Source organism: Netta rufina, assembly GCF_964035555.1.
Source record: "Netta rufina genome assembly, chromosome: 2".
Lineage (NCBI taxonomy): Eukaryota > Metazoa > Chordata > Aves > Anseriformes > Anatidae > Netta > Netta rufina.
In genome coordinates this window covers 123794597-123817970 of record NC_140124.1, presented here as the reverse complement: position 1 = coordinate 123817970, position 23374 = coordinate 123794597, and the positions used below count along the sequence as shown (strand labels likewise).

Sequence of the window (23374 nt, the reverse complement as noted above, 5' to 3'; positions counted from 1 at the left end):
TACAGTAACTGCTTGTCGGAACACACCACTTCTCTTGCTTTCACATCGTGACAGCCTTTCTTTCACACATCAAATTTTTTGCGTAGTCATACTCCAGGAACAGGAATATAAGGGTTGTTGTGGAGTATATGGGACAAAGGACAGTTTGGGAATGTGTCATCTCCTACTGAAACTAATCTAATAGGTTCAAAATTCAAAACATTACATACATCTCAGATGATGGAGTACAAGAACCAAAATTAATGGTTACTCTTTAAAATTGCCTGGTGAAAAGTCTTTGCCTTCACCTTCTGTCATTTGAGAAAAACTTAGAGATTAATAACTTGGGATCTTGGAGACTAAACATTTGGCTTAGTAACTGAATACAATAAAGGGAAATATATTTTCTATCTGAAGAATTTAGACACATTGAGGCTATTACTTGCAGCTTGTTTTATATGAGATTTGTCAGATCTCTGAATTCAAAAGCATTTGAGGTATCTATAAATAATGATTTCCTGCTTATGGGAAAATTACAGGACACAGCAACTTGCCTTTGTCATTGCTAGAAGTCTTCTCCATTTCAAAATATACCCTCAGGCAAGAGAGTATTTTTAGGTTTTGTGTAAGAAGAGACATACCTGGGGTTAGAAGAGAACCTTGGATGTCAATCATCTGTTTTTAAATAAATTCCAAATGTTACCGAAGTTTTCACCCCTTCTTGATACATGGCATATGGAAGGAAATAACTCCCTAGCAATTTCTCCTTAGATCATATGCTTTATAAAATGCTTTCAACTTTTTTTTTTTTATTCTTAAGTATTCTTTTGTACTTTTTTTCCCCAACACAATATTCTGTTTTTTCCCAGTAACACTTTTCACTCTAAGGACAGATTTTAGATTTATTATGTTTCTCACATCTGAAGATACTTTTGAAATAAGACTAAAGACTGAGATTTGTACTGCATATTTCATTATTTAAGTTGAAATACATTTTTGATGTCTTTAATGACTGAAGGCTCTTTCACTCCTTACTCATAAGTTAAATTAAAATAAGTGTGGAATTTCTCAAATGCATAGTATTTCCTGTTGATACTTAATATTATTGTGTTAGCAAAACAAATGCTCTTCCTCATCAAGTTTGCTGCCTATAAATTTGACATGCTTCAAAACATTATTTTCTCTCCATATATATTTTAAGGAAGGTGGAGAGGGAAAGTGGGGAGAAGGAACATGAGAGATTTGCTGTGCTTACATCTTTCTGCTGTTACACCATCATATTGTGATTTTACTTTCCTTACGAAGGTTCTCTTTCTTTCCATCTGTCTGGCTAATTTTCCTGGTTCCTACTCTAGTCATCATTCATTTTTTCTTCCTGTGCTTTCTGTTTCTCATCACACATCTCACATACATTCAAAATCCTGTAGCTACATCATTCTTTCTTATCTATTTATTCTCTATTCATTATTCTCTATTCATCAGCTGTTCTGAATTCTTGCCCTGGCTACTGCTTTCTCCTGCAAGAAAATCAAACACTCTATCCTCGAACATCTGCCTCTGCCAAGAACTTGTCTTCATCTTTATTGGTCTAACAATCTAGTAGGCCCGGTCACTCCAAGAAATAACTTTCATCTTTTCTTTAGCTACTTAGCTGAAGATAAATCCTCCCAGAATCTGTATGCTATTTCATCAGAACTCTTCAAGTCCATCATCATGATTAGCCTTCTAGGGCTCACTTTCACTGTAACGATAGTAAACTTCTCTTTCTTTCTCTTTCTCTAGTGATATGGTAGGACAAATGAAATGAGACAAAGCAGTCTCCACATATGTTTTAAATTACTGCCAAGGAAGGCTTTTTTTTTTAATTGTGTAAAAAACCTTCATAGCTTTTTGTTGTTGTTGTTCTCGCAATTCGAATACTAATAAAAAGAAAACTGATAGTTCAGAACAATCATCTTCTCATCCTCCAAGCATTCTGTGTTTTCCCATTTCTTCATACTTATTAAACAAATAAAATAAAAATAATCTAAGATCTAGGAATTAAACATTTCATTTGCGAGGCTTCCATGTCTCCCTCTTCATTAAGTTGCTAATCAGTCTGATCCTAATACAGCACGTTCTACAAGACAACAGAGGAGTAAATAAAAATTACAGTAGCCTGTGGTATATTTTTGAAAATAAAAATGAGTCAGTTTTCAATAAGGAGATGCATTCACTGAGAGCATTCGTCTTTATTTTAGCATTCACCAATAATGGGTAAATATTTATATAAATACTGGAAATTTTATTCACTTTTTCTTTTTTTTCCATGGTGAACATAGTTCTATCTGCAGTTTCCTTTGCCTACTTCCTATAGAATCTGATGTAAAAGACAAATATATCTGCTTAATTGTTAAAACATTGCCTTTTGGTGGAAAAAAAAAAAAAGAGAGAGAGAATTCTTCTAACGGCTTTGTATATGCCAAGACTTTGATCAACTTGCTAAGAAAGTCTTACGCCCAACCAAGCAAATTAGGGCACATATTTTGTTTTCTCTGCATTAGGCAAATAAGGAGGAAAACAGGAAGGTAAATCATTGTACCATGTGTTAGGCTTTCAGCTAGAAACGGCTCAGGGCAGTACTCATGGTTCTTCTAGGTATCCTCACCATATGTGAGGACAATACAAAATGGCAAAAGTAAAAAGAAAACAAGAAGTGCAGATATGTAGGGAAAACTTAGCTGTTACAGCATTTTATCCATGCTTTGTGCTCATCTGATTTTAGTTAGATCCAGCTGCTGGTTTTGTCTCAAGTTTAATTTATACAAGCCTAAGCCTGTTTAAATGACAGCAGTCTCCCAAAACTGCCTGAGGGGTGCGTTTCTGCTCTGAATCTTTTCAACACTGAATTAAATATACCTGTCCAGACATGCCTTGTAAACTAAGGCTTGAGAAGCAATTATTCACTTCCACTGTCCTAATTCTCCTTCACGCTATTTTTGCCAGGGAAACTACAAGAACCTTGGCTTTCAGGTATCTTTCTATCACATGAACATCTTGGTCTCACAGGTAGATCAAAATGATAATGAAGATGTGTACCATGTTCCTCTAGATTCTCAGGAACAATATTAGTGATATCACTTTGGGGAGTGGAATAGGAATCAACTTAAAGAAAGAAAAAACACCTACAATAGAGCAAAAAGCTGTGGAGACCATTAATGGTGAATAAACAGCTTCAGATGACAATTTTAAATGTAAAACTACTTATTTGGTTAAGAAGGTAGCACAGAAGCCAGTTGTTGGAAATCTCTGACAAATGCTTAGATGCCATGAATGGAAAGAGAGAGCCAAGAATATTTAAAATTGGCAGATAAATTCCAAGACACAGTGATGAGTGAAGGTAAGTCAGATTGCATGTTCTCCTTGAACAGCACAGGAGTAATGCCTTTTACTGTTCAGGTCTCTGAACCACCATCATTTACAAGCACAACAGTTCTGGTAACATTAGCTACTGTAATTTATTAACAGAAAAAAACCTTTATTTATCCTAGTTTCTGAACCACAAGAAAAATGTTCAGTAAACATCAAGATTCTTTCTAACAAAGCATTATTACATTAGAGCAGTATTGTAAAAAGAGAAGCTTTGTATTCTGGAGAGGTGGTGAGACATTTGTATCTTGCTAAACTTTCCCTTGAAACTGCATGTTAGGTTTAAACAAATTCCTTCAAATAACCTTAGCCCAATATTAAAGGTGTAAAACCAATGTTGAAATAAGTTATTAATACTCTTTATGGGTGAATGAAGTATTATTGAATCATAGAACTATTTGGGCTGGAAGGGATCTTAAAGACCATCTAGTTCCAAGCCCCCTGCCATGGGCAGGGACACCTCCCACTAGATCAGGTTGCCCAAAGCCCCTTCCAACCTGGCCTTGAACTCTTTCACGATTGGGGCTTCCACAGCTTCTCTGGGCAACCTGTGCCACTGCCTCACCACCCTTTGAGTAAAGATTTTCTTCCTTATATCTAATCTAAATCCACCCTCTTTTAGTTTAAAGCCATTCCTTAGCATAGTTTCCAGGAGGATCTACTCCATGATCTTGCTGGGCACAGAGGTAAGACTGATTGACCTTTAGTTCCCCAGGTCTTCCTTTTTTCCCTTTTAAAAAACGGGCTTACATTTTCCCTTCCTTTCCCAGTCAGTAGGAACTTAACCAGACTGGACACAGGGGGAAACATGACTACTAAGGATAAGGAAAAGGCTGAGGATCTTAATGCCTTCTTTGCATCTGCCTTCACTAGCCAGACCACTTATCCTCGGGGTACTCAGCCTCCTGACCTGGAAGTCAGGGACAGGGAGCAGAACGCCCCCACAATTCAGGTGGAAACAGAGACCTGCTGCTCCACCTGGACTGTCAAAAGTCCATGGGGCCAGATGGGATCCACCCGAGGGTGCTGAGGGAGCTCACAGATATGGTTGCTGGGCTGCTTTCCATGATCTATCAGCAGTCATGGTCATCCAGAAAGGATGACTGGAGACTTGCTAATGTGATGCCCATCTAGAAGAGTCGTAAGGGGGACCCGGGGAACTACAGGCCTGTCAGCCTGACCTCGGTGCCAGGAAAGGTGATGGAACAGGTCATCTTGAATGCAATCACACAATGTATGTGGGACCACCGGGGGACCAGGCCCAGCCAGCATGGGTTCATGAAAGGCAAGCCCTGCCTTTTAAAGAAGCTAAAATGAAATGAATGCCAAATGAAAGAAGCTAAACACAGAGAAACCATTTAGAACTAAACCTGACAGACTAAAGGTTTTTCTTCCCACATAGACTGCTAGTACAAGTAGTTCTGTAAAGATTATTTTGCTCATTATTTCTGTTTCACTATCAAACAGTACAAGAAATAAAGCTTTCTTACAGAAGAAAGACAGTGGGAGAGCAAGACAGCATGAGAGAAAGAATGAGAAAGAGCAAGAGAGAAAAAAAGATGGAAGGAAGGGAGGGAGGGAGGAAGGCAGGAAGGAAGGAAGACTTTCTTATGAAGCCAAGGAGCAAAGCAGAAACACCAGCCCAACCTGTCACTTGGTGGTGAGGAAGAGCAGAGTACTAAGTGACTATTAGACAATGGTGGGAGGAAGGTATAGGATGAAGACAGATATGGCATCAGTTGTGATGGAATGAGTGGCTGAAAATCAGTGGAAGAGGTTTGTCTTCGTGGCAGTAGAAGGAGAATGATTTCAGAAAGATAACGATTCCAGATCAATGACGCATAAGAACAGGAAATGGGACAGAAGTTGTCCTGCAGAGTCTTCATCTTTCCATTAAAGATAGTACAAAAAAAAAAAAAAAAAGTGTTTAATTTAAAGGAAAGTCAAATTTTGGTGTATCTGTTCTATGAAGTTCTGTGATAAATAAGTCAAGCTCACTAGACTTCAGCAGTACTTGAAATAACCTAGCACATGCAACATATGGTTCATCTGGTTTAACTTGTCAGGAGAAACTATTTTCTCTTCAATACCTGAAGTCTATAGAGTGAGCATCAAGCAGCTTAGGTGTACTCTACTAACCTTGTTACTACAAACACAAACAAGTCCTCAAATTCAGGTGTTTCCCATGGACATAATGGTGTTCTGCAAACCTTGCCTAGCAGCAACATGAAGCAGTTGTGTCTTTCCCTGTTCTCTTCCCAGGTTCTTATCATAAACTGTTTGTTTACAGCCATGTTGTACCTACTAACCTTCAACAAATTTTCTGATATTCTGGGCAAGACTGCGGACACTGCTGGGAAGGTTCCAAGGGTCTTGTTTGATGTGGAGTCGTAGCCTCTTTGGACAGCTAAGCTTCGGTTCCATTTCCTGCTGAAACTCTATGCAAAGACAAAAAATATATATTTTTTTTCTGTTTAAACCTCCTGAGAAAGTCACAGGAAGACTATTTCTTTCTAAATGTTTTCACAACTCATATAGGTTTCATCTTTTTTAACTCTAAAAAAGTTAAAGTTAGGATGACAAGTCTAACAATTGTCTGAGCTCCCTACTTTATCAAAGGAGAGAGAGAGCAGCACTCCCAAACTCCCGATTCTTTCTGAATGAAGTATGTAAGATAGAAGGTGCCAGTCTCTCCATGGAGTAAGAGAGAGCCTAGAACTTTTAGAGGAAATGTAGGCAAAATTAATCCAATCAGAAAACTAATTAAATTTTACTTGAGAAAAATTCAATTATTCCTTAACCTAGTCTCAAATCATCCGATGTTCCTCATACTGTTCCTGAAGATAGTGAAGACCAAGAGTAAAACATCCAACTTGTCCATATCTTGTATCTAATTGAATATTTATTAAATCTCTGAAAGTTTAACATTTTGTTTTGTAAGTCTGTCATGTACTTAACATGAAACAATGAGAGACTTAAGTAAGCAAGCACAAATGTTCTAGGTTCATTCTGATTATCTTGGTCCCAAAATTGGAAACAAAAGAAAGACAAGAAGAGGGAAATAGGAAGAGGAAGAAATTATGCTGACTTCCACACAAACTCACTGAAGGGTGAGGCTTCATAAGGCTTCATAAGACCAGGTAATATGTATACCATAATTATGTTCTATTGACTTCAACGGGATTTTGGTGATCTATAAAAGTCATCTATAAAAGATCCACCCTCTGGCCATCTACAGTTAGTTTTCTTTGCCAAAAGATATGTATGTGGGCTCAATAAAATCATAATAAAGTCTACTACATAATTATGCATACTAATACAAGTCTGTCTTCTCCTGTTGACCTTTTTTTTTTTTTTTAAACTCAGTTCACTAAGAGAAGTCCTTTGCATTTTTCATCACAATCTTATGGCTATCACCATTTGTTTATTTATACCCTTAGACTTAGCAACAGTGTTAGCAGAGTATGTGAAATTACATACCGAATTTCTTTAAATAATCACTAACACTTAAATAAGTACGTATTTGATATAAATATGACTGTGACTATAAATTTACATTTTCAAATTATTTATAAATCAGCTTCAAGAATAAAACATCTACCAAAAATACTAAAAAATACTAAAACACTGGCATTAATATTAGAATAGATCAGAAATTGCTTTCTAAGTTGAGACAAAAATGTAATAAAGTATCTGAAAAAAAAATAAAAATTCTGCTTCTTACTTCGGAAACCTCAGCAATTCTATAGTCAGTTTAGAGTCTACAATTTAAAGCTGACTTTCCAAGAAACCTGAAATTTTTTTATATGTTGTGCATGTTTTCCACTAAGAATATAACCTACTTGACAAAAAATCCAAAAATCTATTATTGTAGAATATGGCAAGAATAAGCAAAATCAGTTTTTTAATACGCAGCTCAAGGAATATATAGCCATACCTGTATACCTTTAAAGCTTCCTTTTGATTCTAATGACAAAATTAATTTTACCTTGTAGGCCTCGGCCTGGTGTGAAGTATTTTGTCTGTTCAAAGGCCCTCACCACAGCTGGTCCTTTCAGAAGATTGACAATTGAATCGACCTGTTGGGATTAAAGTTCTGTGAGAAGAATATTTTCTATAGCAAAAATTTGCAATTCTTTCTTTAAGAAACATGGACTAGAGAAAAGCAGCTTTGGATGCTTTCTTGGATACTATAGTTAAAGCTCAAGGCTAGATAATGTTACTAAATCTAAGGGCCTGTTTTATATGAAATTTTGAACTATTTACAGAAAACAGAAGTAGAAGGAGCAAATACATACCATCCCAATAAACAGTGGAAAGCAAAAGTAAAAAAAAAAAAAAAAAAAAAAAAAAAAAAAAAAAAAGTATCACAGAATTGCTATTTGCTAAAGACATCTTAGCTCAAACATGGACATTAGTATTAAAGCCAAGAAAAATCATCTCATACTTGACCAAAAAGATGTTCCAAACAGCTATGGAGCTTGTCTTGTTTATCATGAGAGATTCGAACACTTATGGGAAGCTCATCGCCTGAAAAATATTTTAAAATTAAAAATTGTTTTGAAGTTTCAGCATATTTTCCAAAATCTTTATAGCTTGGATAATCTGCTTTGCACACACACTTTTACTTAGGATTATACCCACTACGGTTCTAGGCACAGAAACACAAGTCTACAGTGTTCAGAATCCTACAGCATACAACTGTTCTCCCTATGTAATTTGCATTAAGCAGTCACTGGATAATACAGCTCTTAGAGCTCTTATTCAAAACCCAGCTGGACATGGATCTGGGGAACATGGCTCTAGATTATTGCTTGAGCAGGGGATTAGATTTGATGATCTCAAGCAGTCCCTTCCATCTTCAGCAATTCTATGACCAGAACACAGGATTCTTCTGTGCTGGACAACACCCTGAACACCAGACTAAACATCTAAGGAGTGTGAAACTGTAATAAGACATGAGACCACAAAGTCACTGAAATGCATTCATCATGAAATTTTTATAGGGATTGTACTGACACTTCACAATCTTAATATTCTTACTATTGAAATCGTTCTAATATTTTGGAATTAAAACAACAGTACAGTATCCAAATCTTGTATTTGATACAAAGATTTTAGTGGTACAGAGAAAACTATTTCCCAAGACAATACAAAGGAGAAGGACTCTCCTAGGTCACTGCCCTCAGTCACTTGCACTCTCAGACAACAGGTGATGCAAGTTGAACTTCTTCAAAAACTGTGAAAAATTGAGCTTAAAACTCGTTTTCCTCCTTGCTGTTGCAGTGACAGATAACAAGTAGCCACTTGATAATTTATAACCTGAATTTATTCATGGTCAACCTAGACTCATTTTTCTTATGTCACTGAAACACTTAAATAGCACTTTTGTCTCCTTGCTTTTTTTTTATTTTTTTTTTTTTAGCTCCATTAAATGTCCTTACAGACAGCAGTTATAACCCTACACAGGATTTTAATTGTAACAGATGGAGCACAGTGACAAAGAGCCCTGATCTGGAGTTAGCCAGGCTAGTTTTGGAACTAGGAGAAAATTCTGTCATTGGGAGAGTGGGAGTTTCACTGAGTGACAAAATTAATCAACGTGAATGCTGTATTTGGACTTGGCTAGCAGAAATATACTTTTAGGCATCCCAGTACCTCATCTTGTTGCTGCATTAGGACATATTAACTCATTCATATCCTAAGTTAAAGACCCTGTGTTTCCTATGCTATTAACAGTTGTTTATGTCCTTCATCCTTTTCCTCTGTGTCTGCTCCACTCTTTCCAATTCTTGAAAGTAGCTGACTAGAATTACATTATTCAGAAAGTATCTCAGATACCTTGGATAATGTCATTAATACTTTCCTATCCCAACTGAAAATTGATGTGACCAGTAATAAAATTTGCCTTCTTTATGGCCAAGTCTCAGTGGTGGCTCAAATTCAACTAATATGCCCTGTTCTTTCTGTTCCTAAATCATTCCCAAATGATAAACTCCCAGCTTGGAGCAAACATTTTTATTATTAGTCCCTGAGTATATGACCTTGTACTCTATGCAGTTAAATCCCATCTCAGTCCTAATAGCAGCTGCATTTATTTAAATTCAATTTGTCATGGCATAAACAAGAATGTGCTTCTATGTGGTCTCACATTCCTTCCTACAAACATACACAGCCGTATCCTGCATTCTGAGCACTGACGCAGGCTGGGAGAGCATTCTAGACTCACCTAAAATGCTCCTTACTCTGTGCAACATAATGCGCTGTCAAGGTCAGGGCATGAAAGCGGTTAAAAGCAGCCACTCTAAGAGCTCTAACTAATTCAGTCTATTTACAGAGATGCTGGAATGTTGGCTGTCTTTCACAGAAGGAGTCTTAAGTGCAGCACTAGCTAGGCAGAAACAAAATGATACACTTCTATTACCAAGGAGGAAGCAATTTTTAAAACAAAAGCAGCAACAAAACTGCCAGGCAAATGAAAAGAATATAACTGAATAAAAGGAACTGATGACAGGTTCATAGCTGACTTTTCTAGACATACCTGAATCCATTTCATCACTGTGAAAGTAAGAACTGCATTGACTGCTACAAATGCTGGTAAAGGAAGCAATGGAGTTCCTGTTGCTGTTGCAATCACTTGGAAAACGAAACGAAAAAAAAAAAAAAAAAAAGTCATGTCTTTTTACACAGGCTTTATATCAATGTTATGAACATTCTCTCCCTTTTCTCATTTTTACTTTAATAATTAGATGGTCTTTACAATCATTTATCAACAATAAAGATCCCTATACTTCAGCTATCATGTAATTTTCAATCCTAGTAGAACTCAGAGGGCAAGGTTTCCGGAATAGATGATTCAGTTGTCTCCCTTCGCCTTGCATGTGAACAAGTACTTGCAGACTGAAAATATACACTTTCAATTCAAACAACCAAATTTTCTTTCATGAGGGACAGTTTTTAATACCGTGGACTCCAACTGTTTAGTAACTCCACATTTAAAAAGTGTACTCCTAGTCCATAACATGATGAAGTACTCTGGTTTATGACTTGCAAACTACAATCCATAACAGATTTAGAACAGATTTAATCAATTTCAAATCCATCAAACTCAAATTACAAACTACTTTTCCTTGCCAGCCAAAATATAGTTTATAATCCCTTTTTTTTTTTTACAACTGTTCATTCTATGAAAGACGTATAGAGTCATAGAATCATAGAATCATAGAATATCCTGAGTTGGAAGGGACCCTTAAGGATCATCAAGTCCAACTCTTGACACCGCACAGGTCTACCCAAAAGTTCAGACCATGTGCCTAAGTGCACAGTCCAATCTCTTCTTAAATTCAGACAGGCTCAGTGCAGTGACCACTTCCCTGGGGAGCCTGTTCCAGTGCGCAACCACCCTCTCTGTGAAGAATCCCCTCCTGATGTCAAGCCTAAATTTCCCCTGCCTCAGTTTAACCCCGTTCCCGCGGGTCCTGTCACTGGTGTTAATGGAGAAAAGGTCTCCTGCCCCTCGACACCCCCTTAGGAGGAAGTTGTAGACTGTGATGAGGTCTTCCCTCAGCCTCCTCTTCTCCAGGCTGAACAGGCCCAGTGACCTCAGCCGTTCTTTGTACATTTATGTCTATGACTTCAGTGCAAATTTTTAGGCATACAAAGTTTCACCCATATTGCTCTACTAAGGAGATATGGGGATTAAAACTTGTCTGTTTTTCTGCTATTTTGTCTGCTGTAGATATTCCATTCATTCATCTCATCCTCTCAAAAATGCCCAGAGGGGTTGTGGATGCCCCATCCCTGGAGGTGTTCAAGACCAGGTTGAATGAGGCCCTGAGGCCCTCATTTTAATTCAAATTCAACAGTGGATGATATATTCAATTCATGAAGACCATTTAGTTTCACTGCAGGAAATGCTAGCGTAATTATCCAGCACAGGGAGTCTTTAAAACTCTAGTGAACCCAAGATAATGTATAAATGTACCTAAAGCATATTTACATGTAATGATCTGGTTTTATGAATCAGGTGTACTATACTCCAAGGTATACATATATACACATATATATATTGCTGCAGTTATTCATGCATCCACAAATTCCCTACTTTTTTTTTTTTTTTTTTTTTTTTTAATAGAAGTTGTCTTTTATTAGCTTTGACTTACATTTTGGCCTTGTAGCCAGCTAGGTAAGTGAGTGGAAAAAATGTTTAATTGAAGCAATATAGCATTATTACAATCAGATCCAATAAATAGGTGAAAAGACATCAGTAACAGCATGTTCCTAACAGAGGGTGATCAGTCCCAAGGAGTATTAAGAATTTCTGGCTGGATATTAAGAATGTTTTCTAACTAACTCTATTCACATATTAAAATCTCCAAAGGGAAGATGAAGGTTATTTAAAACTGGATTGTGCCAAGCATGAGAAAATAAAACATGAAAATTAGAAACAGATTAGACATAACTACTTAGCTATATCATTTTGCATTTGTACCATGTTGTACTGCAAGGTTTAGAATGAGGCCCTACAACAGAGAATTAGGGCATTCTAACAGTTGAGATTAGCATACAAGTTCTTATAATGTTACTATGGCATAATGGGATCTCTAAATTTTAAATATTGTCTGATGTGGTTCCTAAACAAACAAACAAATCCAATCTCATTCTACCAAATATTCTAAACTCACAGATTTTGTGATTATTCTCCATATGAAATCCTAGATTTTATCATTCCTAAATAGCCAAAGCAGACTACAAATGACTACTATCAGAATAAATAAAATATTCTAAACAATTAGCTGTCATGTCCTAACTCACATGTTTTTTTCTCTACATGTAAACTCAGTGCCAACTGTGGTACTGCCCACTCAAGCAAGTGCAGGAGACTAGAGTTTGACATATCCCAGACATGCAGAAACCCCTAAAAATACTTCAGATGCAACTGTACTTTGCTTGTGGTTTCCCCATCCTTAGAATGAGATGGACTTGAGCTGTGCAAATTACCTCTACATTTATTTCTGTTTAAATTTATACCTATATTTCTATTTCTACTCTGACAAAGAGTTCCTATCAACTACTCTGCAGTAATCAAATATTAGCTTATGAAAGAGCAACACAGAGATCTCAGCAACACAGCATTCTGTAGAAAAACTATGACCCTAGTGAGATTCTACTTCACAAGCATAATAATGAACCATGATAATGAACACATAATAAAGCCTTATTTTACTTGCAGCTAAAATTTTAATTTAGATTTTATATCAAGTGTAATTAACCAATTCTCTCTAAGCATCAGAAGGTGGTGTTTATAAAGACCTATGCTTGCTATAATTACTCTTTCCTTTTCAAAATTCTTTGCATTTTAATTCACAGATTGTGATGTATTATGAATTCTAGATGTGGGATGATTCTACAATACTGAGTGGAAGAAGATAATGAATATATGTTGAGAATTATTTTTTTTTCCTTAAGATAAGCAAGAGCGATGGCTGTGGCATCTAGCTTTCTATGGCAGATATTTGGCTTATTGTTGGGTAGCATCATAACCATTTCTGTATGTTATGAAATGAGTAATCTAAAGAAAAGCCCTACAGCTCTGGCTGTGATATCCTATTAAGGTAAAGGATACTGAGATCTAATAACTAAATTGTGATCAAAAAAGAGTTTATTTTACACACCTTGTAACACATCTTGATGACAGTTATTCTTCTGTTAGAAATGTCAGAATCATTATATTTTGATATTCTTCATAGTCACTTGACAGTATACAAACCCACAGGCTTGACTTGGTTGACAGATGAACAAAAGTATTATTGGTAAAGTTACCTGTAAGAATCCCTGTTGCTGATGGTATCATGACCAGAATCTTCTTGTTCATCACCTGTCACACTGAAACAGACTTTCTTCCCATTCCTTTCTCCCTTTTCATTATCACTGTCTGCTGGTATTAAAGGCTCAGGCGTTTTACGTTCTGATTTGGGAGAATATGTTATTGAAGAAAGAAGGCTGTGAGACACACACACCAAAAAAAAAAAAAATCAAGATATGTTAATATTTTTCAGAAGTGAGATACCAACAGGCTATTTCTCATCAATATCCTTCAAATATTATTCTAAGATATGTGAAGGGAGTATCTTAATTCAGTCCATATCTATTTGAAACGAGGAAAGAAAGTGGAACATTCTGCTATTGAAAATTGTAATAGTTTATTCAATCACAGTTTAATCAATGAAACCCATCAGCATTACTAAATATTCAATCCTGTATGAAGGCAATATTCCACTTGGGGAAGAAATACAGTCTATTCTTGAATACTTGGAGTCACATTTTATATTAAAGGAACTGTTTTTAAGAATGAACTATGTACTTGTCAGCATAAATCAAGAAAACAAACCAAAGAAAATATTTCTTTGTGAAAAACATGTATTTTCTTAATTAATACTGTAGCAGATATGACAGCCTACATCACAAGCTATTTTAGTATGGCGTATTACATGTAAGAATCGTTACTAACATGCCTGTGTATTTCCTCATATTCAAAGTGTCTAAGTCACAATCACTAGTAAAAGTGATGATTAATCTACAAGCTTATGTGAAAAGCACAAAAATGACATCCAGTCAAGAACAGCGAACATTACAAACTGCTGCATTTGGAATATTCACAGACATTGGAAGCAAAAGGTTCATATTCTTGAATGGCTAATTCATACTGGTAATGAGATGCTCTAATTTACTTTCAAGTTCAGAACAGCTAATACAGACACTTCTGCTTTAATTTCTATCACTCCAACACTGTTAGAATAACATTTTCAAACTAGTATTTGTATGGCAACATTTTTCTTGCTAAAACTACTTTCTAAATTGTAATTTTTTTTTTTTATTTTTTTTTTGCTGAAATCAGAAGACATTGATTTATGCTTTTTTTTTTTTTTTTCTGTTAAGTACTTAAACACAGTAGCAGGGTTTTAACTTAGGAGCTGTCAGAATGATCAACACTGCCAAATTCAGACCAAATGCATAGACGATATTGTTACACATTTTTACTTCTGAAGGGAAACTACAGGAGATGCATATTTTTGTGAATAAAAATGCTGCTTTTATTTTTATTAAAAGGTAGCATTCAGAATTCCTTCCTCTACACTAATTTCTCACAATCCATTATGAAAGGTGGGGAACTCACCCATTCTTAATCCTAACAAAATGACAATTTACTTAACTTTGTTCAGCTACAGTTACACTAGTAACAAACTATTGTCTTTTCCACTACTTTCACAAAGAATCTACCAGAAAACAACATGACTCTAAGCTGCTCTTGAAAGCTTCAGTTTCTGGACTCAGACAAGTGAATTTTTGCATACAAAACATGGACATTTTCTACAGTGTTCAACCACAACAGTTTTGAGAACACACAGTTTTCTGACTCACAGAGTCAGGGCAAGAAATTAAGAAATCATACACCTTGGAAATGCAATAGGGTAGACTATACCCAAAATGCTGTTTGTGTAATGTATAGCGATGAACACATAGCTCAAACAGCATATCAAGCTCTGTCTCACTGAAATCATGACGTGACAGATGTTAACATAGGGTTTGACATTCACTTGAAGGAAACAAGGATGGGAAACAAAGCTTTCTAGCAAAGTCTGTCATCATTTTTGTATAGCTTGCTTTTACTAAAAGCTAACCAGAGACAATTTATCCTACATAGGATAAATTATCTCCTTTCTTAGGAGGAAATTCTTCACTCAGAGGGTGGTGAGGCACAGGTACATGTTGCCCAGAGAAGCTGTTTATGCCCCGTCCCTCGAGGTATTCAAGGCCAGTTTGGACGAGGCCCTGGGCACTCTGATCTAGTGGGTGGCATCCCTGCCCATGGCAAGGGGGTTGGAACTAGATGATCTTTGAGGTCCCTTCCAATCCAAGCCATTCATTTGGTTGCACACTGGAACAGGCTCTCCAGTGAACAGCCTGCATCAAGCGTGTCTGAATTTAAGAAGCAATTGGACTGTGTGCACTTAGTCACATTGTTTACATTTTTGGATAGACCTGTGCGGTGCCAGGAGTTGGATTTGATGATCCTTATGGGTCCCTTCCAACTCAGGATATTCTATCATTCTGTAATACATATAGGAAAAGGTACTGATCTGAACTGTAACTAAAATGTAGATAAATTATCTACAAAAAAAAAAACATAATTCTACTGGATTTTAAATCCACGCATCCACTAGAGAGACTTATTTTGGGTCAGTTCTTCACACTTGTAAAACTGATTAGTACAGAATTTTCTGAATACCAAAATACGACAAGGGTTCAAAAAGGGATTAAATAAATTCGTGGCAGATCATTCTAACCATGCCTTTAAAATAAAAGGTCAATTCCAATAAGACCATATAGCACTGTCTATTAGAACATGAGGTGAGATAAGAATGATTAATATATGCTTCTCTTTTTTCTTATGTTCCTCTTATCATCCATTTCTAGGAAAACAAAATGGTCATTGGGTAGATACATTCTAGTAACTTCTTGTGGATTTTGTTGTTGCAAGAAAGTAAGTGAGAGTAAGAAACAAACAACAAGCATAATGAATTGCAGTTTCAGCTCGTGAAAATATCTTCCCCTGAGTAATTATTTGTCAAGACACAGACAGACTATTATGTCCTGTTCTTTTATGTGACTGTTTAGGCACTGCTGCCAAGATCTCAGTAAAAGACTGATGAAAGTAGCTGGAGCTTTTCCTAAGGGAGCTTTTCACTTTCTCCCAGCAGGCAAGCTCCATTTCTAAGGAAACTTTTTTCCTGAACTACCATGAACGAAAGCTGGAACTTTGGATAACAGTTCTGGATAACAGTTCTGGTGCTGGTAGTTCCTGAGGTCAATGAAGTGCTTTTAGAAACCCAGTACAGGGTGTCTAAAACACACAAACCCAAACCTGGTCTCTTAAAAAAAAAAAAAAAAAAAAAAAAAAAAAAGTAATCATGCTTAAATAGACTTTTATTTTCTAAAGTGTTTCTTTTTTTTTGAAGTATAGAATATGAACTTTATACTTTCTTTGGAGATGGGCTACCCCAAACAAAATTATCTTAGAAACATCTTAGAGAAGAAGCATGTGTATGAGCAGTAATTAGCAGTAACCAGAAAGTCCCTTTAACCATGAATAAAATTTCCATTAAATCAAGACATTTAAAACTTCACCAAAAAATCCTCATATGTGGAAGTAATCTTATATGAAACTCAACACAATTCTAAAAGTATGTCAGAAACAAACTAAAACCCATTATGGACTGTCTATGCATTAAAAATAGATATCCACACGCAGTAACAAAAAAAATATGCAACCTCTCCTGAGTGAAAAATGAGGAAACATTGGAAAATGTTCAAGCATCTTGTATATTCCCAATGGACATCTTTCAAAAAAACACCTGGGATCGTGGGAGCATGTTGGTCCATGTGAACCAACAACACAACAAAGTCACAATATAAGAGAGCAACCGGAAGAAGCACTGATTCCTGCATAACACCTCCTGTTAATGGTGGGCATCTGGCAACAGTACTAAAGAAATATTGTGATAATATTAAGCTACTTGAATGAAGTCAGTAGAGCTTTGAGAGGCTGTGGGAAGGAAACAAATGTCTTTTTATGTGTACTTCTCTTTTTCTCTCCATCAGTACTTATTCAAGGAGCCATGATGGATGTTATGAAGATAATGCTAGCAGTACGCAATAGTCTCTTACATATCCTCTTCCATAATCCACAAGCCCTTAAAGACCTGCTCTTCAGGTGAAACACACTTCTTTTTTAGTTCTCTTTCTTTCAGTAACAGATAGGAGAGGTTGGACAGATAACATTAATAAACACCTAGATTTTGGGGGTAGAGAAACAGCCCATTGCTGACCTCAGCACAGTGCAGAGACATCTAGTAACATGAAGGAGCAATAGTTTCTCAATGCTACTATTATGAAAGGTACAAAATAGTCATTTAGTAGCCATATTTCTATCATTTAAATTTAGAATTGTGCTACTGTGTTCTTATTTCCTTTTCTGAGAAAACTATAGGAATGAGCATTGCTTATAATAGGCAATTCAGGAAATAAAGACATGAATTTCATTGTTGTCCATGTTGCAAGAGAAAACAGATGTTCTACAGTCTATGTAAAGTTCACAGATCATTATGTTTAAGCATATGCTCTTAGCTGTTGAAGTATGAATATTTCTAATCAAACCACAGCTATTCCATTATTCTACCTTGATACTCTATCTTTTGTTCTTAGTAATCCTAACGGTTCTCTCGGAAGTTAATTAGTAGCTATAACTGTGTTCTGATACAATACGCTATGTACTGCTTAACTGCTCACACCCAGATAGTCCTGGCTTCCCTCTTTCCTGTTCAGCACTTTCAAGTAGGTCCCTTGGCTATCCCATTGCCTGTATAGAACTGCTTTCCCCCACAACAATTATACACTAGCAGTCCACTCAAAGTCTGTGAGGAATAAAGCATGAGAAGGCTAATCTTACAAATAGTAAAAAGTAAATTTGCTAAATAACTTTGTGTACCCTACTCACGCTCCACTCACTGTAAGTTCACTGTATTGGAACTTTATGAAAGAAGAAAATGTGAATCCTTGTGTTTACTTTCACAACTGTGTGACTCACAGAATGAATATGTATAGATATATGCTATACATGTACACACAATATGCGTGTGTGTCTGTAGACATATGTATGTCTGTAGATATACATGAGTACAAAGGAAAGGCTAATAAATTAATGTGCTTTTACATTACTAGCTCAAGGGAGTGGAAAGGAAAGGCGTGACAGACTGGTAGCTGGAGCTTCCTGAAATATTGACTGAACTTCCATATATATATCTACTGACTTCCCTGAGGAGCAGTGACAATACAGGCTTTGTAGACAGTCATTTTCTTAGCACACGCAAACACTGAAATCACATTAAATTTAATTAACTGACTTCATCATGATAGTTAGCAGAACTACTTAAAGGCACACAAAGCAACTCTTTCTTTAAAAAGAAATAATAATAATCAGACTATACTTACTTTCATTCCTATTAAAGTATAGCCATACATTACATTTACTTATTACGGTGTAACTATTACATTACTACTACGGAAATAAAATAAAATAAAATAAAATAAAATAAAATAAAATAAAATAAAATAAAATAAAATAAAATAAAATAAAATAAAATAAAATATAAAATAAAATACTCAAAAATAACTATGAAAGGACAAATTGTTTTAAAGTCATCAAAACAACAGGAGAGGCAATGACATATCACTTGCCTAAATTTATGACAGGTCATGAAAGATGTATATTATATTCAAAATGTATATTCAAAATATACATACTCAAAAATGTATGTAATTTATATTTTCAAAAGAAATCATTTCTGATATTTACATAAGGGATCTTTCAAAACTGAAACACCTATTATCCTCCTTCATCCCAAGCAGTCAACTCACTCAAAACTGGAAGTCATCTCAAAACTGGAAGAGTAAGTTTAAAATCCTTGTCCTGAATTAGAACAAACTGTGATGTGACTCTGGGTGTCCCTTCAAGACAAGTGTCCTAATCACTCAAGAGTGGCTTTCTCTAGACCTAGAGTCCTTCATTAAGGCTAATTTGTTTTTGAAAAATGTCTATTAAATTATCTTCCTAAGGATGAAAAATACTTTGCCTATAAATTCATCTTCAGGACTATTTAACAATATCTGATGAGTTACGTAGGAGTTATTTTTGTACCTCTGGCCTTTGTTTCCACTCTGAGTGAAATTTTAGTTGACATGTGGGCCTCATATTTCTCTCACCTCAAAATTATTAGTCCATTCTATAGAAAAGCTATAAACTAATGTGGAAAAAAAAATAGGTGCACTGGAAAAAAAGAAAAATATATATATATAAAATTAGCTACGCTTAAATATTTTGCTATATCACAATTTTGTCTGTAGTCAATATTAATCCCATACTACAAAAAAAGGGATACCAAGATTTATCTGTATCTTCAATGGAAAAATTAAAGGCAAGTCCAGATGGTAACATTCACTTACTCATCTATCTGACAGACACATGTTTCCACCTCTTTCAGTGCAGTCTGTAATTTGAACAGCAATTTCTGATAGACATCTTGTGTTTCTAAATCTTCTTCTTTTAAGAGGTACCTCAGACCATGGCCCTCTTGCTGGCCAAGAGACTGTCCTGAAGGGGCAGCCATAGTAGTAATGGTATGTTGAACATAAACCATGGGATTCAGTTTACCTGGGAATAATACAAAGAAGTTACATTGATACCTTTTTAACATAAATTTTGAAGTTTGCAGAATGTAATAAAATTTGAAATATTCCTGCTTGAAACTTCGTGTAATTACTTAATTTTGCATTTTATTTTGCATATGAAAGTCAAGCTATTTAAGGAAAAAGTTGGTGTGAAATTATGACTAGCCCTTATTATGTTTCAAAACAAATCTAAGTCTTGAAAACAGGAGGATTTCATAAAGGCTTGTCCTTAATTTTAATATTTGAAACATCAACCTAAACCACTTAGATTTTAATATTCTGTATCAGAAGTACTAGAATTAGTTCCTCTATTCTCAACTGGCTTACCTTGATCAGTGTTTTTATTTTCTTTTTCATGAGAAGAATGTTTTCTGCTGTCTAACTGTACACCAAAGGCACTCCCAACAGAAGTTGAGGTTTTAGGGTAAGACACTTCCATCACATTGATATGGCAATTGGTTGGACAGAAATCACTGCTGTGAAGTGGTGAAATCTTTGACTTAGCTTGCTTGAAGGTAGGCCAAGCTCTGTTTTTTAATACTCTTGAAAACTAGACGTGAGAAAGAAAATAAAATTTTGATTAGCAGCTTTTGATATGTCAGCACTTAACTGTAAAAACTTGAGTATGTGACTAGAAAACAAAAGTTTACAATACTTCAGTCATCCTGGCTAGATTAAATCATAATTTCCATCTTTCTCTACATAGGAAAGATAAAATATTTTTCATTTTATATTTCTGAGGGGTAGATTTATTTATTTATTTATTTAAGTAAACGGTACCTTTTATGAATGTAAATAGCCTTGTAACAAGGAGATAGAATTTATTTTCCTGGGAACATAACAAAATATTAACAGTGTTACTGGAGAAGAAGTCTAGAACTGCTCTATGATCCAGTGCTGTACTTCACATAACATTTATAAACATCTGCTGTCACAGACATATTCAAGTGAATGTCTTGCAAGAACTTCTAAAATTTTAGCTCTAAACTATAATAGAAACAGATACTGTCTTACAATACGTCTTACAGCACAATTGTAAGCTATAAATTATGAATTTCATATACAGAAAGGATGAAGTACCCCGATGGTATCCTGGGCTGCACTAGGAGCACTGCCAGCAGGTTCAGGGACGTGGCCCTTTCTCCTTGCTCAGCACTGGTGAGCCCTGAGAAGTACTGTGTCCAGTTCTGGGCTTTCCAGTACAAGGAAGGCCTGGACATAGTGGAGAAGTACAGAAAAGGGCCATAAAGATAATGAAGAGACTGCAGAATCTGCTGTGAGGAAAGGCTGAGAGAGCTGGGACTGCTCAGCCTAGAGAAGGATCAGGGGGGATCTCATCAATTTACTCCAAGGGAAGGCACAGAGCCAGGCACTTTTCAGCAGTGCCCAGTGACAAGGCAAGGAGCAAAGAAAAGACAGAATATCACACAGGTCTTTGATGCTACCTCATGGAGCATAGCTCATGCATAAAAAAAAATTCAAAGTTAGGTAGAGGGTCCTTCTCTACTAAACAGCAGTACCAATTCAATTAGTCAGGCTTTGGCTAACACTTCAGATGAACAAAGTTACGTCCCCTGAGTAATAACATTACTTTTCTGCTGGGATTAAATTTCTGTTTATTTTGGTGTCCTATTACTTCAGTCTGATGAACACTTTATTGATAAATTACATTCAAATCTTCATATTAGAACATGATTGGGAAGGTTTGAAGAAATCCAATTATGGAATTGTTGAAAGGCTGAAGAATGTACAAATAGTTAAGAAGGGCGCTGAGGACATTCAACGATGAAAATGTTTCTGCAAGCAGTACATATTTCACATCTCAATCTCCCACACATCCTGCTCCAGAGAGACCAAATGCCTGGCTAAGATTTAATCAGATCATAAGTCAGGCCCAATTTTTTTTTTTCATACATGTGTTGAGAAACATCTGGGACTCATGGCACTGGACTCCAAGTTTATTATGAGCAAAATGTTCTGATAATAATAATAGTAGGAACTGCAGAAATCTATGGGATTTCTATTTATAGAAATCGAACTTTCACAGTGAATCCAGAAGCCAAGCCAGGCTCAGGCGTTCTGAAAGTCTTCAGTAACCATGGTTACCTTTACCTTGCCAAGAAAACAACTTATCTATCCCTGCAATTCATCGCATTATTGATTGTCATTAAAAGCTGTAACTGTGAAACTATTAATTTTTGAACGAATAAGCTTAAAAGTGCAGTTTGTATCAGCAATGTCTGCTTCTAGACAGCATAAGCACAATGAAAACTTCCCTGTGGCTGTGCAATTCATATGCAGAATAACACAATAAAATTTAACTTACTGTCTTCTTGGCCCCCTGTAAAGGAACTGTACATTATTATCTCTCTCCTTTTTTTTTTTTTGTTTTGCTTTGTTACAAAAAGGTATAAAATACTTCATGCTATTCAAACTCTAAATATGCTATTATTAATGTTCCAACTAAGGAATTTGCTTTCAAAATGATATATTCATTTTGAATCAGTTTTGAAAACATGGAAGTCAGGCAAACAACTGAAAGCCTGGATGTTAAATAATGCAGTAGCAGAATCCTATTAATGTCTTCTTCTATGACCCAGCTCCTGAGTTTATTCCATTTCTTAGCAGAGACCACCCTGAGAAGCCTCTGGAAACCACCTTTTTGGCTTTCACGCCTTACTGAATTACCCTTACAGGTTTCCCTCCTTTTCCTTTGGAGAACAAAAAAAAATGTCATCTTCTCTTTTCCATTTAGGACAGTGTGAAGCATCTACACTAAACCTCTCTCTTGTTTAATTTTTGGACTGCTTAGCTAAACGACTATAGGAAAATGCGGGTAGCTAGAGACCATATACTTTAGTTTATTTGTTCATTTCTATCTCCTTAATCTAGTTCTCAGATGTATGAAAGTCAGAAGCTTTCTGCTTATTTTGTGCTATAAAGTTTTATTAACACAAGTTAATCTAACAATTCACAGCACTCTTAATAGGCATGCTAGAAAACCTCATACCAATTTGAAGGGCAAACGAGATGAATAAAAGGATAACAATTTGGTATTTAAAATTAAGACAATTAAGAAGGAAATAGTAATTTTAATGTTATTGCTTCATTTTTGGTTAACATCAGCAAATTCACAGTATTGGTCTAAAGCATCTAAAAGAATGCTAGACCTTTTGTAGGAAATACATAGTTGACTGTATCTACAACTGAACACCACAAAGGAGAAAGGATATGATTTAACCAGCGTTTAAAAAAGGGATGATAGAAAGCACAGTTTAAAAACTGTTTATGCAATTACTTAATTTGGTCATTCACACCTCACTATAGCTAATCTTTCAGCCATATTTTGCCACCGCAATAAACATTTTGAAGAATGATTCAAACTATGCCGTTTTAACCTGTTTTTCCCTTAAAAGAGAAATATCACAAAGCTTAAGACATGTTGGTCATACCTTTTTGTAACTAGAGATTCTTCGGTAGATATGCTCAATTTTCTCACTGCAAATGACACTGAATTTACTTTGAAGCTCAGTGGGGATCACTTCATTTAAGGAATTGAGGCTGTTACAGTTCTGCACAAAATGCTCATCACTTTTTGCCAGTGCTTCCAGAATCTAAAACAAAAACAAGATCATTACTTTACAAAATGAGGTGACTAAAATAATCCGTTACTTACCATCTCCTATAATTAAAGCTAAAG

The 23374-nt window shown here is 35.7% G+C and overlaps 1 protein-coding gene across 1 annotated transcript in view; it reads right to left on the bottom strand.

Moving 5' to 3' along the window:
* PREX2 (phosphatidylinositol-3,4,5-trisphosphate dependent Rac exchange factor 2) overlaps positions 1-23374 on the bottom strand; it is a gene marked incomplete at its 5' end in the record, with an annotated part of 184759 nt that overhangs the window by 59214 nt on the left and 102171 nt on the right. Inside the window, 8 exons of the mRNA XM_084282243.1 lie at positions 5697-5825; positions 7376-7466; positions 7835-7917; positions 9929-10023; positions 13210-13389; positions 19450-19657; positions 20002-20224; positions 23127-23288. Of these exons, the coding sequence (XP_084138369.1) occupies positions 5697-5825; positions 7376-7466; positions 7835-7917; positions 9929-10023; positions 13210-13389; positions 19450-19657; positions 20002-20224; positions 23127-23288 (1171 nt within the window). The remainder of the gene's footprint in view (positions 1-5696; positions 5826-7375; positions 7467-7834; positions 7918-9928; positions 10024-13209; positions 13390-19449; positions 19658-20001; positions 20225-23126; positions 23289-23374) is intronic.